The sequence below is a fragment of the Stylophora pistillata genome, chromosome 1 (genome assembly GCF_964205215.1).
Source record: "Stylophora pistillata chromosome 1, jaStyPist1.2, whole genome shotgun sequence".
Lineage (NCBI taxonomy): Eukaryota > Metazoa > Cnidaria > Anthozoa > Scleractinia > Pocilloporidae > Stylophora > Stylophora pistillata.
In genome coordinates this window covers 5,484,388-5,499,584 of record NC_142519.1, presented here as the reverse complement: position 1 = coordinate 5,499,584, position 15,197 = coordinate 5,484,388, and the positions used below count along the sequence as shown (strand labels likewise).

Below are 15,197 nucleotides of genomic sequence, written 5' to 3'. Positions count from 1 at the left end.
CAACTTTTATTGTCAACATATAGTGGGACAGGTGTTATTTCAAATTGCGACAAGTGTTATACAAATGCGACAGCTTTTTTCATTACGAAGCGCAATGAGATATTTTAATAGGATGTGCGACACGTTTTATTGCAAAGCGCGACAAGTGATAGTACAGAGTGTGACACCTTTTTCTCTCAAGGGCGACGAATTTCACAGGTTGACAGAACATACAACTTTTGCTCAAATGACACGGGCCTAAATTAGAAAATCAAGTCACTGTTACAGAAAACATTTATATGTTTGTCCCTCCCACATCACAAACTTTAATTTTCAGCCGCTACTATGTTGTATAAAATTGACATATCAGCTCGTTGCTATGGGCCACGTGCTCGTGTTTTGAAGCCAGAGTCGAGTTGAGTTTGGAATATCGCGAGCGAATAAAAGCAATTAAAAGAAAAAATCGAATCAGCCGAGTACAGTTGTAGTCCGACATCGACAATGTTGACGAAAACTTCCAATGAGTTTTCGCTGATAGAAACTCGCCGTGTCTTGCATCACTCAAGACCTTTTCTCCCGTTTTACAATAATAGTCAAAGACGGCTTTCAGAACGCTCTTTGTGATAAAGTCGAACGATGGAAATTGCGCGTTGTGGCGTGATCAGAAACAAGTTGTTAAAATGAGGAAAGCGACTTTAAGTTAATAAAATATTAATTTAGTATTAACTCATCTCCAAACCACTAGTTCAGACCAAAAAAAAAAGCAATTAAAATGACCAAAAGTGAATATATTTTGGAACGAAGTGATTAGTTTACAAGTCCGAAGATTCTTTGAGACCAGAACTGTTCGTGGCAAGCGTCTCTTTGGCTGTTAATATTGAGGTGCTTTTTGACGGTTGCTGTTGATTAAAAATTAGATGAAGCAATGAAACATATATAAAATGACAAGTACAAAGGTTTACTGACAACTAAGGGCAATGGGCAAATCATATGCATAGAACATAAATGGAATGCAAAGTAAGGGTAATTTGCAGGTGGTCATACTGTGCTTTGCGATGACTACAAAAAAAAGTAAAAAAAATTTGAAATAGAGATAAATATTCTTTGTCCTTCGGTGTGGATACGTGGCAAATTTCTCAAAGAGTCAAAATCAGCGAGTTCAGTATTCATTTCATCTTTCTTCGCCAATTTGCGACGTGTGAACAGATAGGTGAGAAAGCACACGGAAAAATATAGAGCAACTTGAAAAAAACTCAAGACAGAGTGATAGACGCAGCACCATCTCCAGAAAGCTGAGGGTGTTTCGCCAAGGGCATATGAGCAGATAACATAGCATGCAAGAAAAGAATCTTACGATTGAAAATGAATAACTCCACGACATATCTTCAACCAGAATGTTTCTCTTCTGTACCTTCCACTGTATTCACAGTCGCTCTTTCCGTGATCACCGTTACTGCATTTTTAGGAAACTTCCTCCTGATTGCAGCCTTCCTCAGAGCATCAAACCTAAAAACAAGCTGTAATTGGTACATTATAAACATGGCGATTTCGGATGTGGTGAGCGTGATCATTAATTGGCCGCTCTATGCTACCGAGGGGATGTTAAAGCCTGGAGGAAGCTTAATTACTGATCAAGCACTCGCTACATTTTTCTGTAAGCTGGGGATTTATTCGAGAGCTGTGTTATACGCGGTGTCGATTGAGAGCTTGGTGCTAATATCTGTGGATAGATTCATTGCGATTGTGTTTCCACTGAAGTCCCTAAATATAACATCAAGGGTTCGGAAGATTCTTCTTCTTCTGAGCTGGCTTTTACCTGTTTTTGGTGGCATACCATACTTTATCTATTCAAAAATCATACTCGAAGGAAAACAGACATTTTGTAGAAACATGATGAGCATGTTACTTTTAAAAGTATATTACTTCACGCAATTCATTTTATTCTTTTTTGCGCCGCTAGTTTTAATATTAGTTGTTCATTCTATAAGTTTTAAGCATCTTAAGAGGCGAGCAGTGTTTCCAATCAGCAGCAGCGAAAGAGAAGCACATGGACTGAGATCCAAAGAAAATCAGAACATTATGAAAATCTTTCGATCGGTGACTTTGGGATTTTTCATGTGCTGGACACCTCTCTATATTTATCTGATTCTAAAAGCGTCATATCCAAAGCATTTTTTTGATGACAAATATCTTTTATTTCCTGGTTTATTGTATTATGTATTTCCATTGCTCAGTACAGCCATCAACCCATTTATTCTGATTGCATTTAGTTCTAATTATCGGGCAGCCGTTAAAGACCTGCTTGCTAAATGTTTCCGTCGGTGTTTAAAATGAGTCGCATCTACTGCGTTTATACTACGGAACAAATCACAGAACTTTAATGACTGATATATAAATACACATTTGGAGATAATTTTTCGCGCTTTGGAACAGTGAAGAATATTGTTAACTAAATGATAATAGAAAAAGTGATAAAATAACAGACACGTTTGGCGCCTGGGGGCTCCTCTATTAACATAGAGCTGACATGCAAAAGCGGAGCCCTATATTAAAGAACATTCGGTCAAGGTGGAAACTAATATTCTCTTAAACAAAAGATGCATCATGTTGAACAAAACATAGGATATCGTGCAAAAAGCTAACTATATTGTCATTTTTAACAAAAACTCACAATATGACCACTAGTAACATAGTAAAGAGCCTGTATTACAAGCTTATTCTTAAGTAGCAGAAGTAGGCGTTGAAAACAAGCGATATGAAGCCACCTTTGCGTTTTCAACGCCTTTGTAGAAACAGGTATGAATGTTTGAGCAGTACCAATTACCCTGTAATGTATTTTGTTTAAAATAAGAAGTCCAAATAAATCCCCAAAACAAAAAGACAATATTCCCATGGGTCAGTTGAATGAAATTTCCTGTTCATGTCCGTAAGTGGAAATATTTGAACTTTCCAGCAGCTATAAGTATAAGCTGAAAGAAACTATGCGAAAATGGCCAAATGAGATTCCCCCCCCCCACCCTCTTTCCCTCAAACAAGGATAAAACTTGTCATAGAAGACTTGCAAGTAAGAAGCGTCCTTGTTAGCTGTTTTTATGGCCTTGTGAAGCGTTGTTAATAGCTCAGCTGCAAGAAACGATCGGAAGGACTCGTTAGATCTGGCAAGGGAAATTATAACCCTCCTTTTTTGCTTGTTTCAAGACGAAATGGGTTTTAATGATTTTATAAGTTTGATATAAAAGCAGATTGGGTGCATTCGTTACCTACTTATCTGTGGCTATGTCATTTATAGGAAGTGAGGAGGTAAATCGTTGTTTTATCTCGAAACCCAATTTTCCTCTTTGAATCCGTAAAAAAAATAGCACTGCCTAGTACTTCATAAAAAGCTCATTGACTTCAGGAAAACGTGTTATACGAAAAAAAGAAAAATTTGCTCTGATTTTCTTAGCTGTGAAGGCACAAGACACAGCAACCTTTCGGTAATGGTAAAGCCGGAGACCTAGTTATCTCCTTCGTTATTTTAGAAAAAAAACGTCATCACTTAGTACCGGCCGGTATGCTCCTTGACTTCTGGCTGAGTTTTTTTTGCGAGAATTTTTTTTAGCTGATTTTCGTGTAATTTTGGCGCAAGACACAGCAAGCTTTCGTCTTAAAAGCAGTAAAAATGAAGAGAACCGCTTGTGTCATCCTTTATAAAGAAAGATTAATAACTAACAACTTCAATTATTTTAAATTATTATTCGATAGTATTTCGAAGAGTTTGCCTCTTAAATATGTATGTTTTGTTGAGGTAGATGAAGACGGGACACAGCTTGACACCACGCAATGCAACTCTATTTCTTTGGACGTCACATCCAGCCATCCTCCCAGCAACAAATGAACTCTATTGGAAACAATTAAAACAGCCACGTGGAGATATTAAAATACCCTGATGTGGAGCGATGGAGCCTTCTACGAACTTCACACGAACTGTTCTTCATCGAAATTGTTTCCCCTGTTAAGCGGTGTCAACTTTGTACATACGACTTCTCATACTTTTCTGCTCTCTTAAGAAAAATTTAAACAACAACAGCAAAAAGCAATCATGAATGAACGATGGCTAAAGCGAGAGAATCAATTCATACATTCGAAGCAGTATTAGTATAGGTAATCACATGATTTCGTGTGCAATTTGGAATAAATAAGCACGAGTAAATTTTTTCAAAGATTAACAAAATTGCATGAGCCTTTAGGGCTCGTGTTTTGAAGCCAGACTCGAGTTGAGTTTGGAATATCGCGAGCGAATAAAAGCAATTAAAAGAAAAAAATCGAATCAGCCGATTACAGTTGTTGTCCGACATCGACAATGTTGACGAAAACTTCCAATGAGTTTTCGCTGATAGAAACTCGCCGTGTCTTGCATCACTCAAGACCTTTTCTCCCGTTTTACAATAATAGTCAAAGACGGCTTTCAGAACGCTCTTTGTGATAAAGTCGAACGATGGAAATTGCGCGTTGTGGCGTGATCAGAAACAAGTTATTAAAATGAGGAAAGCGATTTTAAGTTAATAAAATATTAATTTAGTATTAACTCATTTCCAAACCACTAGTTCAGACCAAAAAAAAAAACAATTAAAATGACCAAAGTGAATATATTTTGGAACGAAGTGATTAGTTTACAAGTCCGAAGTTTCTTTGAGACCAGAACTGTTCGTGGCAAGCGTCTCTTTGGCTGTTAATATTGAGGTGCTTTTTGACGGTTGATGTTGATTAAAAGTTAGATGAAGCAATAAAACATATATAAAATGACAAGTACAAACAAAGGTTTACTGACAACTAAGGGCAATGGGCAAATCATATGCATAGGACATAAATGGAATGCAAAGCAAGAGTAATTTGCAGGTGGTCATACTGTGCTTTGCGATGACTACAAAAAAAAGTAATTAAATTCGAAATAGAGAGAAATTTTCTTTGTCCTTCGGTGTGGATACGTGGCGAATTTCTCAGAGTCAAAATCAGCGAGTTCAGCATTCATTTCATCTTTCTTCGCCAATTTGCGAAGTGTGAATAGATAGGTGAGAAAACACACGGAAAATATAGAGCAAATTGAAAAAAACTCAAGACAGAGTGATAGACGCAGCACCATCTCCAGAAAGCTGAGGGTGCTTCGCCAAGGGCATATGAGCAGCTAACATAGCATGCAAGAAAAGAATCTACGATTGAAAATGAATAACTCCACGACATATCTTCAACCAGAATGTTTCTCTTCTGTACCTTCCACTGTATTCACAGTCGCTCTTTCCGTGATCACCGTTACTGCATTTTTAGGAAACTTCCTCCTGATTGCAGCCTTCCTCAGAGCATCAAACCTAAAAACAAGCTGTAATTGGTACATTATGAACATGGCGATTTCGGATGTGGTGAGCGTGATCATTAATTGGCCGCTCTATGCTACCGAGGGGATGTTAAAGCCTGGAGGAAGCTTAATTACTGATCAAGCACTCGCTACATTTTTCTGCAAGCTGGGGATTTATTCGAGAGCTGTGTTATACGCGGTGTCGATTGAGAGCTTGGTGCTAATATCTGTGGATAGATTCATTGCGATTGTGTTTCCACTGAAGTCCCTAAATATAACATCAAGGGTTCGGAAGATTCTTCTTCTTCTGAGCTGGCTTTTACCTGTTTTTGGTGGCATACCGTACTTTATCTATTCAAACATCATACTCGAAGGAAAACAGACATTTTGTAGAAACATGATGAGCATGTTACTTTTAAAAGTATATTACTTCATGCAATTCATTTTATTCTTTTTAGCGCCGCTGGTTTTAATATTAGTTGTTCATTCTATAAGTTTTAAGCATCTTAAGAGGCGAGCAGAGCTTCCAATCAGCAGCAGCGAAAGAGAAGCACATGCACTGAGATCCAAAGAAAATCAAAACATTATGAAAATCTTTCGATCGGTGACTTTGGGATTTTTCATGTGCTGGACACCTCTCTATATTTATCTGATTCTAAAAGCGTCATATCCAAAGCATTTTTTTGATGACAAATATCTTTTATATCCTGGTTTATTGTATTATGTATTTCCATTGCTCAGTACAGCCATCAACCCATTTATTCTGATTGCATTTAGTTCTAATTATCGGGCAGCCGTTAAAGACCTGCTTGCTAAATGTTTCCGTCGGTGTTTAAAATAAGTCGCATCTGCTGCGTTCATACTACGGAACAAATCACAGAACTTTAATGACTGATATATAAATACACATCTGGAGATAATATTTTCGCTCTTGAAAAGAGAAGAATATTGTAAATATTATCTAAATGATAATAGAAAAAGTGATAAAATAACAGACATGTTTGGCGCCTGTGGGGCTCCTCTATTAACATAGAGCTGACATGCAGAAGTGGAGCCCTATATTAAAGAACATTCGGTCAAGGTGGAAACTAATATTCTCTTAAACAAAAGATGCATCATGTTGAACAAAACATAGGGTATCCTGCAAAAAGCTAACTATATTGTCATTTTTTACAAAAACTCACAATATGACCACCTAACATAGTAAAGAACCAGTATTACAAGCGTATTCTTAAGTAGCAGAAGTAGGCGTTGAAAACAAGCGATATGAAGCCACCTTTGCGTTTTCAACGCCTTTGTAGAAACAGGTATGAATGTTTGAGCAGTACCAATTACCCTGTAATGTATTTTGTTTAAAATAAGAAGTCCAAATAAATCCCCAAAACAAAAAGACAATATTCCCATGGGTCAGTTGAATGAAATTTCCTGTTCATGTCCGTAAGTGGAAATATTTGAACTTTCCAGCAGCTATAAGTATAAGCTGAAAGAAACTATGCGAAAATGGCCAAATGAAATTCCCCCCCCACCCATCCTCTTTCCCTCAAACAAGGATAAAACTTGTCATAGAAGACTTGCAAGTAAGAAGCGTCCTTGTTAGCTGGTTTTACGGCCTTGTGAAGCGTTGTTAATAGCTCAGCTGCAAGAAACGATCGAAAGGACTCGTTATATTTGGCAAGGGAAATTATAACCCTCCTTTTTTGATGATTATGTCGCTTGTTTCAAGACGAAATGGGTTTTAATGATTTTATAAGTGTGATTTAAAAGCAGATTGGGTGCATTCGTTACCTAGTTATCTGTGGCTATGTCATTTATAGGAACATTACCAGAAATCGGAGACATCGATCAAATTTCTTCTCCACCGAACTTTAAAAATGGCAGCCCACGATTACAAAGGATTGTATGGCATAATATAAAAAAATTCAGATATCACGCATATTAGAAAAACTAGCCTGCTTCCCTTGATCTCAATCGAACAAGCAATGTTTTGGTGTTCTCACAATATGACTTTTTAGGTGTTTAATGAAAGATAAGTTCGGACAAATCGCGATTCAGAATTTACCGGTAAACAGTCGCTTAATGTCTCATAAGCTCTATAATTTTGGTAAATATTACATACCAAAAACTCCATTTTGGAGCTCAAATCTTGCCTAGGGACATCTTCCCTCGATCTCCATCGCTTCGTGATGAATTAATGCCCCAGATTTGGTTCGAAATATTCCGCAACTCGATGAAAACCCTCGGACAAATTTAAAGGTTTGATAGTGATATATTTTGCCTCTATACTCTTGACCGCCTTTGTGCGACTTTGTACGAAATTGCTAAAACGTACGACCATGATTATCTCTTTCTCCACTATTTTGGAAGCCATGTTAAAGCACATGTAACCAGGCAGCTTTAAGATTAAATCCGCTGGGCATTGACTTAGCAGGCTCGCTTAAACATAAATTTGCGAAGCCGGAACGAACTTTGGTTGAGAAAGTAAACTTTAATAAAAAAAAAAATGTCCCACTTCTTGAGTGATCGCGAACGGCAGAAAACGGACACCAAACTCAAGAACCGGAATGATGTCGATGCAACTAAATTAGCTTTAGCAGTTGAAATTCCGTATTGCTTGTTGAAAGAATGGCATGGGAAAGTCACTGACAAAACCGATCCCGAAGCAACTGCCCCAGATTACATCAGTCTTGCCAATGATTTAATCCCGGGACATTGCGTACAAATAAGCCAAGACTCTGGGCAGCGAATAAATGGCATCTTAGTTAGGAAGGCAGGAGAGGTGAAATCCATTTACAAAAAGGCCAGAAATAGTAGAGAAAGGGGTGAGCTTCACCAAAAAAAATACAAACTTAGCATTTTCAAAGATGAAATCGTCTCGTTAGAGGGTGTTGAGGAAGAACTTATTTGCACAAGACAAGAGATTGAAGAGTGGAAAAGAAAAGTTGAAGACTTGGAGCAAAAAAAGACAGAACTGGTGGAGGCATTGCAGGAGGCCCTGAAAGTAAAAGATGAATGCTTAAAGGAGAAGGAAAAAGACATAGCCATACTGACTGAGCAAAATCAAGAGCTGCAGCGTCACATTAGCGCCTTAGAAGAAAGACTTGGTGAGGTAGGATGTACTGGCAAGAAACTTGGAGAGCTTGGCTTAAAGCAAAGGTCCAGGAGACTAAAGGAACTGAAAAGCAGAGCTCAGGTGGCACTCTGGTTTATGGGGTCTTACGGTCTGGAGTTGACTTGTTTAAAAGGTGTGGACCATAAACATGGAAAGCCATACACCATTGATTTGGAGCACAGAGAAACACCGGTGGCAGGTTCTGAGACGGAAGATGATGATAAAGTGGAACAAGTCCTCTACTTATTAGATAAGTTTTGTGCAAGTGATGAACTTTACCATGAACTGACAATAATGTGTGATGAGTTGCCCAAATCATATTTGATAAAGCAAAAACGAAAGCAGCTCATACATACATACATACATACATACATATAATTTTTGTTAAGGCAGGTCGGTTTGTGGCAACCCAAAGGCTGGTGTGGACCTGCCAGGAACTAAAAAGGAACTACTTAAATATATGGACAACGACATTTGCACAATTGAAAGAGTTCCTGGGCATTATCCAGGTGCTCAAATATCATTTACAGAGACATTAAAAGCTCACATAAAAGACCTTCAGAAAAATGATCCCTCATTTGATATAAATGAGCCTGTTAAGGTAAAGATTAGTGGTGATGGGGCCAAAATGTCAAGAAGCTCAAACTTCATGATCCTGTCGTTTTCCCTTTTGCAAACTGCTGAGAAAGTCATGTCTTCAAGAGGAAACCGAACAATTGCTATTGTCAATGGCCCAGAAAAATATGACACTCTTGAACACTCTTTTTCATCAGCCATCAATGAAATCAACACTGTCTTAGAAGCTGGTTTCATTGATGTTGATGGGAAACAAGTAAAAATTGAAATGTTTCTGGGAGGAGACTATAAATTCCTGCTCATGGTTATGGGCCTCAGTGGTGCCACTTCCACTCATGCTTGCCTGTGGTGTTTGATTCACAAGTTGGATAGGTGGGACACATCAAAGCCTCTTGACCATTACAATTTGGGAGAGATGAAGAGAACCCTGGATCACATTAAATCAATGCTGCCCCTTAAAAAATATTCTGTGATTAATAAACCCTTGTTCAACATTGAACTTGATCACATAGTATTAGATGAGCTGCACCTGATGATGAGAGTTACTGATCGCCTGACAGAAAACATCATCACTGAGGTAATGGAGAGAGATGGCGAGGCTGACATGAGAAAAAAGAGAGGGGAGAAAGAGAGGGGAGAAAAAAGGGATCTACCTGGAATCTCTTGTTTCTACTATCCATAAAATTGGCATTCCATTTTCTATTTGGGAAAAAAAAAATTCTGATGGAAAGGGCAGTGGTTCGTATGAATGGACAAGTCTCAATGGATCTGACAAGAAAAAAATGATGGAACTCCTTCCAACCCAACTTGCAAAAATTGACATTCTCTACCCTGAAACAAGGCAAACAGTAGTCCAGCTTTGGTCAGATTTCCACAAACTTTATAACATAATCAGTGACTATGATACAAAAGCTGGACAGTATCTTGAAGTTGAACAAAAGGGGAAAAAGTTCATTGACCTGTTTTGCTCACTGGCTGGAAAGAGAATGAATTATGACAAAAAGAGAGTTACCCCATACATGCACACAATACCCTACCATGTGCCACATTTCATAAAACATTTTTCCACCATGAAGCAATTCACAGGGCAAGGGGTGGAAAAGAACAATGATGATGCAAAGAGGATATTTTTTCAGAAATCCAATAAATGGGATGTTGCGAGAGATGTTCTTCAGTCAGAATCAAGGCAGATAGCATTACAAGGTTATGAAAGAGAGAAACGAAAGTATAACAAACAAAACAAAAATTACTGGGAAGAAGGCATAGTTGAAACTCAGAAAAAAAGGCAGAGATCACAAGTGATCACAAGTGAAGAGCCAGGCCCTTCAGATGAGCTCACAGAACAAGAAGAAGACCTTGGCAAACTGAGTGTTTCTCAACTTAAAGAAAGGATAAAGTCAAAAAATATTCAAGTAAAGGGATTGGCCAAACTGAAAAAGAGAGAACTCATTGAACTCTTGAAGTATACCCCCTAAATGTGCAAATTAATTCAAGATAATGGCTGACCCCTGCCCCCTCCTGACAAAAGAACAATTTTGACAAAATGTGTATGACAAAATGCACTGAGATATATTTACCATTTCTTACAAGAAAACATGTTATATCTTTAGATTTAGTTAGAATTACAAGTAATTTCATTTAAAGATAGTATTATTAAAGTATTTACCCTTACATATTCTTATTTTGTGTCTATCATAGGTAAACTTTAATTAAAGCAGAGAAAACTAAAAGTGAAACAAATCTCAACAACTTTGACCTGACATTCATTCAAAACAATAATCTTTTTCTAAATTAGATGTTATGTCTGTCACATGCCCTTCTATTTACTGTAATAAGAACATTTTCTACTGGAGACCTGGATGCCTGTCTAAGTGCACCTTTTGAAAAGGTAAAACGTTTCTTTGAAAACTTCAGCACTAGCTTTAACTTCAGGGGAAAATGTACAGCACTACCTTGTCCTAATTCGTTTAAATAATAATACCAGTACGATGGAAGGCAAAACCTACTGAAATCACTCAGTTCATAGAGCATCGAAATCCCATCCCCTGACAATGTTCCATGTCCTCTAAATATATATCTAATGATATCATGGTCAATGGCAATTTCCACTGAGTAGGTTGCCTTCACTGCCTTGCTTTTAAGAATGCCTAATACTGCATATGTGAAAACATCAGCAGCCTTCTCTAGTCTTTCTTTGCTGATCTTTGGATTAGAGTAACCCCTGTAAGATTTAGTTACAGAAAAAAAAAATATCAAAATAATATTTTAGTTTTTAAGGCCACTGTAAACATCAAATAACATGTAACCCTTTAAGCCCATATTTGACTATGCATATTCTCCTCAACGTTTTCTCCACATTTTTTATATATGGTATGAAGAAAAGTTTAAACATCAACAAATATTAACCTTTGGTGATCACTTCCTTCATTTTTATGACCTGTTTGTTTGATTAGGCAGTAACATTGTAAGGAAACATTTAATGCAGGGAACTAGTACTGGGCCTGTTGCACAAACTACCAAGACACCATCACTGGGGCCTAAAGGGATAACCAAGAACTAAAAAAATATTATTTAAGCGTAAGCTTATTGCACAACAGTTTGACCTTATTAACTCATCAGACAAGTGATTAGACGGTTCCCAAGAGCTTGTCCAGGCCGGCCAGTCTTTCCATTTTACCAGACATTCATCATCCTGTGTAAAGGTGAAATTACACATCATCTTAGTGCTTACTAAGTTTCGCGTAGAGTTCTGTTTAATAGTAAACACAGTGAATTACTTGCAGATGAGCTTCATATAAATTAATTCATACCTCCTTACTCGACGATTTCCGCTTGCTGACAAGTCTCTCCACTTGATATAATTTCGCCCCGGGTTTATAATTTCTTTTGCATGTAGAAAAAGGTTCAAAATCCGCAGAAGAAAGATTATTCAGAGCAACATAATTTACGCATTCTTTGCTTCGAACCGCTCTTACCATATTCTTTCACGTAATCCGACACCTCCGGGCATGCTCCTTTCAACTAAGAGTACACCGCATTCAGAAAGTATCGTGTGAACAAAATGACTCCGATTTCTGGTAATGGTGAGGAGGTAAATCGTTGTTTTATCTCGAAACCCAATTTTCCGCTTTGAATCCGTAAAAAACAAAATAGCACTACATAAAAAGCTCATTGACTTCAGGAAAACGTGTTATACGAAAAAAAGAAAAATTTGCTCTGATTTTCTTAGCTGTGAAGGCGCAAGGCACAGCAACCTTTGGTCTTAAAAGCAGTAAAAACGAAGATATCCTGAAACGTACGAAACGTTCAAGAAAGCTTCTAACGCTCCGTATTCTGTTACAATTAGTAGGAAAAGGAATTCAAAGCCAAGTGAGTTATTAAGTTCTTATTGAGGTCTGTACTAAGTTGCTACGTGTTTTCTAATACTTTCCGTTCCACTGATTTCCATCGAGATAGACCTGAAAATGAAGAATGGATATGCTGAAGAATACTTGTCACCCAGACAAATTTGCCTATTGACTCTGAGGACGGTCTACTTTTCTTCAACTTTAATGTTTACTTCAGGGGAAAACGGCGTAAAACTGTCACTTTTTTCCACTAAAAATCGTTGAAAGATGAAAATGTCATCAACAGGACGTTTTTCCGCGAAATGTAATTGAAAGGTCGTTGTTACATGATCTTTTTGGCTCATCATGGCACGAACTGAAAAAGGTTTGCAAACATACATTTTTTTCAAAAATTTGAACGCTTTAAGTGACTTTGCATCTCACCCTACAACAACGATGAAGGATGCGCTTATAAGTTGTCCCCCCCCCCCCCCCCCCACTCCCTTTGTGGGATCTGGCACGGGGTTAGCCAATCCCAGTGCTCTTTCGAGAACTAGTATTGGCAAAGTCACTCAGCGATTGAATACAGACTTTTAAGCGGGAGAAATGAGTGCAGGACCCAAAATATCCCACCAGTGTAGGTTGCTCATCAAGTGATCACGTTAAAGAAATAATGGTTGGGTTTCAGGTGACGTCACAAGCTTTGCTGAAGTGTCCGCATGTTGGTGTCCCTCGGGTGTCAAATTTATGAATAATTAGTCGATTTCTATAGTGAAGCCCTCTCTCTTATCGCCGTATTATTTCGCCAACTACATGAATATCCGGGAAGAAAAAAGCGATAAAAGTATCTGGCATTCATCTTAAGGTATCCCAGTGCTCTCTGAGTATGCCGAAAGCTTAGAGAGTTGGAAGGAAAGATGTTTGCAAAAGATCTCGGTCATTGGGGTTGACCCTGCAAGTACACCAGCCGAGAAGTTCAGTCCAAAATGCTTGCCTCCTGTGGAAGCATCGGACTTGCTGAGTTACCTCGTTCTTGAGACCAGCTTCTACACCAAGAAGCAGTTCAAGGCGTTCAAGAGTCTAGAGGCGTTTAATCAAATGGTGTCGGGATTTGTAACCTCAGTTGTTGGCAAAGTAATCGCCGGCAAGTATGCCGTGAGAGCACGAGTTTGGCATTCACAGCATATGAATGATCCTTTAGTGAACATTTGGGTCATTTCCGAAAACGATGGGACTATTTTGTCAGCCCATTGCTTGGGATGCAAAGCTGGACTGGCTGAGTCATGCTCACATATCGCGAGTGTTTTATTTATGTTAGAGGCAATTACTAGAATTCATGGCAAGGTCGCTGGGTGTCACGAAAACTCAGACACCGAAAACTCAGGTCCCTCGAAGTGTTCTCCAAGCTTCCGAAGTGCTCCATAATTCGATAGTGCATAGCATAAAGCATGAACCAATTTTTTTATAATATAACCGGTGGAATAATGCAACAAATCCGACGCGAAAGACGAACAACAATATCAAGAGTGATTCTTCAGTGAGGCGAATCGTGACGGCGCTGATGCCGAGTCTTCTTTCGCGTTGTTTTTCTCTTTCTGCCTCATTTAAGAACTCTAGCCCAAGGGTCGCAAAATTGTCTTCGTTTTGGGACTGGTGGGCCGAGTCTCTGTTTGTATCCATTATTATCGCGAAATATTTAAGAATTTTAACAGAGCGACAACAAGGATACCAATTGAGCTAAGAAGCCAACTGGGAGCAGGCCGTTAAGTTGATTCGTAATAAACCCGTGAAAGTGATAAATGAGATACAATGAATATATGAAGTTCATATATTTTGAACTGCGGTGTTAGATACGTATGATGCACGATCCTCGCAGTAGATAGCGCTATTTATGCAATAGCGAAAATCAGACCTGAAAAAAACCAGGCCTGTACGGGACTCGAACCACTGACCTCTGCGATACTAGTGCAGCGCTCTACCAATTGAGCTAAGAAGCCAACTGGGAGCAGGCCGTTAAGTTGGTTCGTAATAAACCCGTGAAAGTGATGAATGAGATAGAATAAATATATGAAGTTCACATATTTTGAACTGCGGTATTAGATACGTATGATGCACGATCCTCGCAGTAGATAGCGCTATTTATGCAATAGCGAAAATCAGACCTGAAAAAAATCAGGCCTGTACGGGACTCGAACCACTGACCTCTGCGATACTGGTGCAGCACTCTACCAATTGAGCTAACAAGCCAACTGGGAGCGGGCCGTTAAGTTGATTCGTAATAAACCCGTAAAAGTGATAAATGAGATACAATGAATGTATGAAGTTCATATATTTTGAACTGCAGTACTATCATTTATCACTTTCACGGGTTTATTACGAATCAACTTAACGGCCCGCTCCCAGTTGGCTTGTTAGCTCAATTGATAGAGCGCTGCACTAGTATCGCAGAGGTCAGTGGTTCGAGTCCCGTACAGGCCTGGTTTTTTTCAGGTCTGATTTTCGCTATTGCATAAATAGCGCGATCTACTGCGAAGATCGTGCATCATACGTATCTAATACCGCAGTTCAAAATATATGAACTTCATATATTCATTGTATCTTATTTATCAATTTCACGGGTTCCGCTCCCAGTTGGCTTGTTAGCTCAATTGGTAGGGCGCTGCACTAGTATCGCAGAGGTCAGTAGTTCGAGTCCCGTACAGGCCTGATTTTGTTCAGGTCTGATTTTCGCTATTGCATAAATAGCGCTATCTACTGCGAGGATCATGCATCATACGTATCTAATACCGCACTTCAAAATATATGAACTTCATATATTCATTTACCTCATTTATCACTTTCGATAGTGCATAGCATAAAGCATGAACCAATTTTT

General features: G+C 38.5%; 2 protein-coding genes and 1 pseudogene across 2 annotated transcripts; 2 read left to right on the top strand and 1 right to left on the bottom strand.

Annotated features, from left to right (window-relative positions):
* The first annotated feature begins 1,031 nt into the window (after positions 1–1,031).
* On the top strand, positions 1,032–2,918 carry LOC148740976 (neuropeptide receptor 15-like; annotated as a pseudogene).
* Positions 2,919–5,137: 2,219 nt separating this feature from the next.
* Positions 5,138–6,942, top strand: LOC148740975 (neuropeptide SIFamide receptor-like). Its single transcript, XM_088733437.1, has one exon. The coding sequence runs from the start codon at positions 5,154–5,156 to the stop codon at positions 6,150–6,152; it is 999 nt and encodes a 332-aa protein (XP_088589563.1). The 5' UTR covers positions 5,138–5,153; the 3' UTR covers positions 6,153–6,942.
* Positions 6,943–10,544: 3,602 nt separating this feature from the next.
* On the bottom strand, positions 10,545–11,997 carry LOC148740974 (uncharacterized). Its single transcript, XM_088733445.1, has 3 exons — positions 11,807–11,997; positions 11,600–11,688; positions 10,545–11,217 (listed from the first exon to the last, which is right to left on the bottom strand). The coding sequence occupies exons 1-3, from the start codon at positions 11,972–11,974 to the stop codon at positions 10,788–10,790; spliced, it is 687 nt and encodes a 228-aa protein (XP_088589571.1). The 5' UTR covers positions 11,975–11,997; the 3' UTR covers positions 10,545–10,787.
* Positions 11,998–15,197: the final 3,200 nt, after the last annotated feature.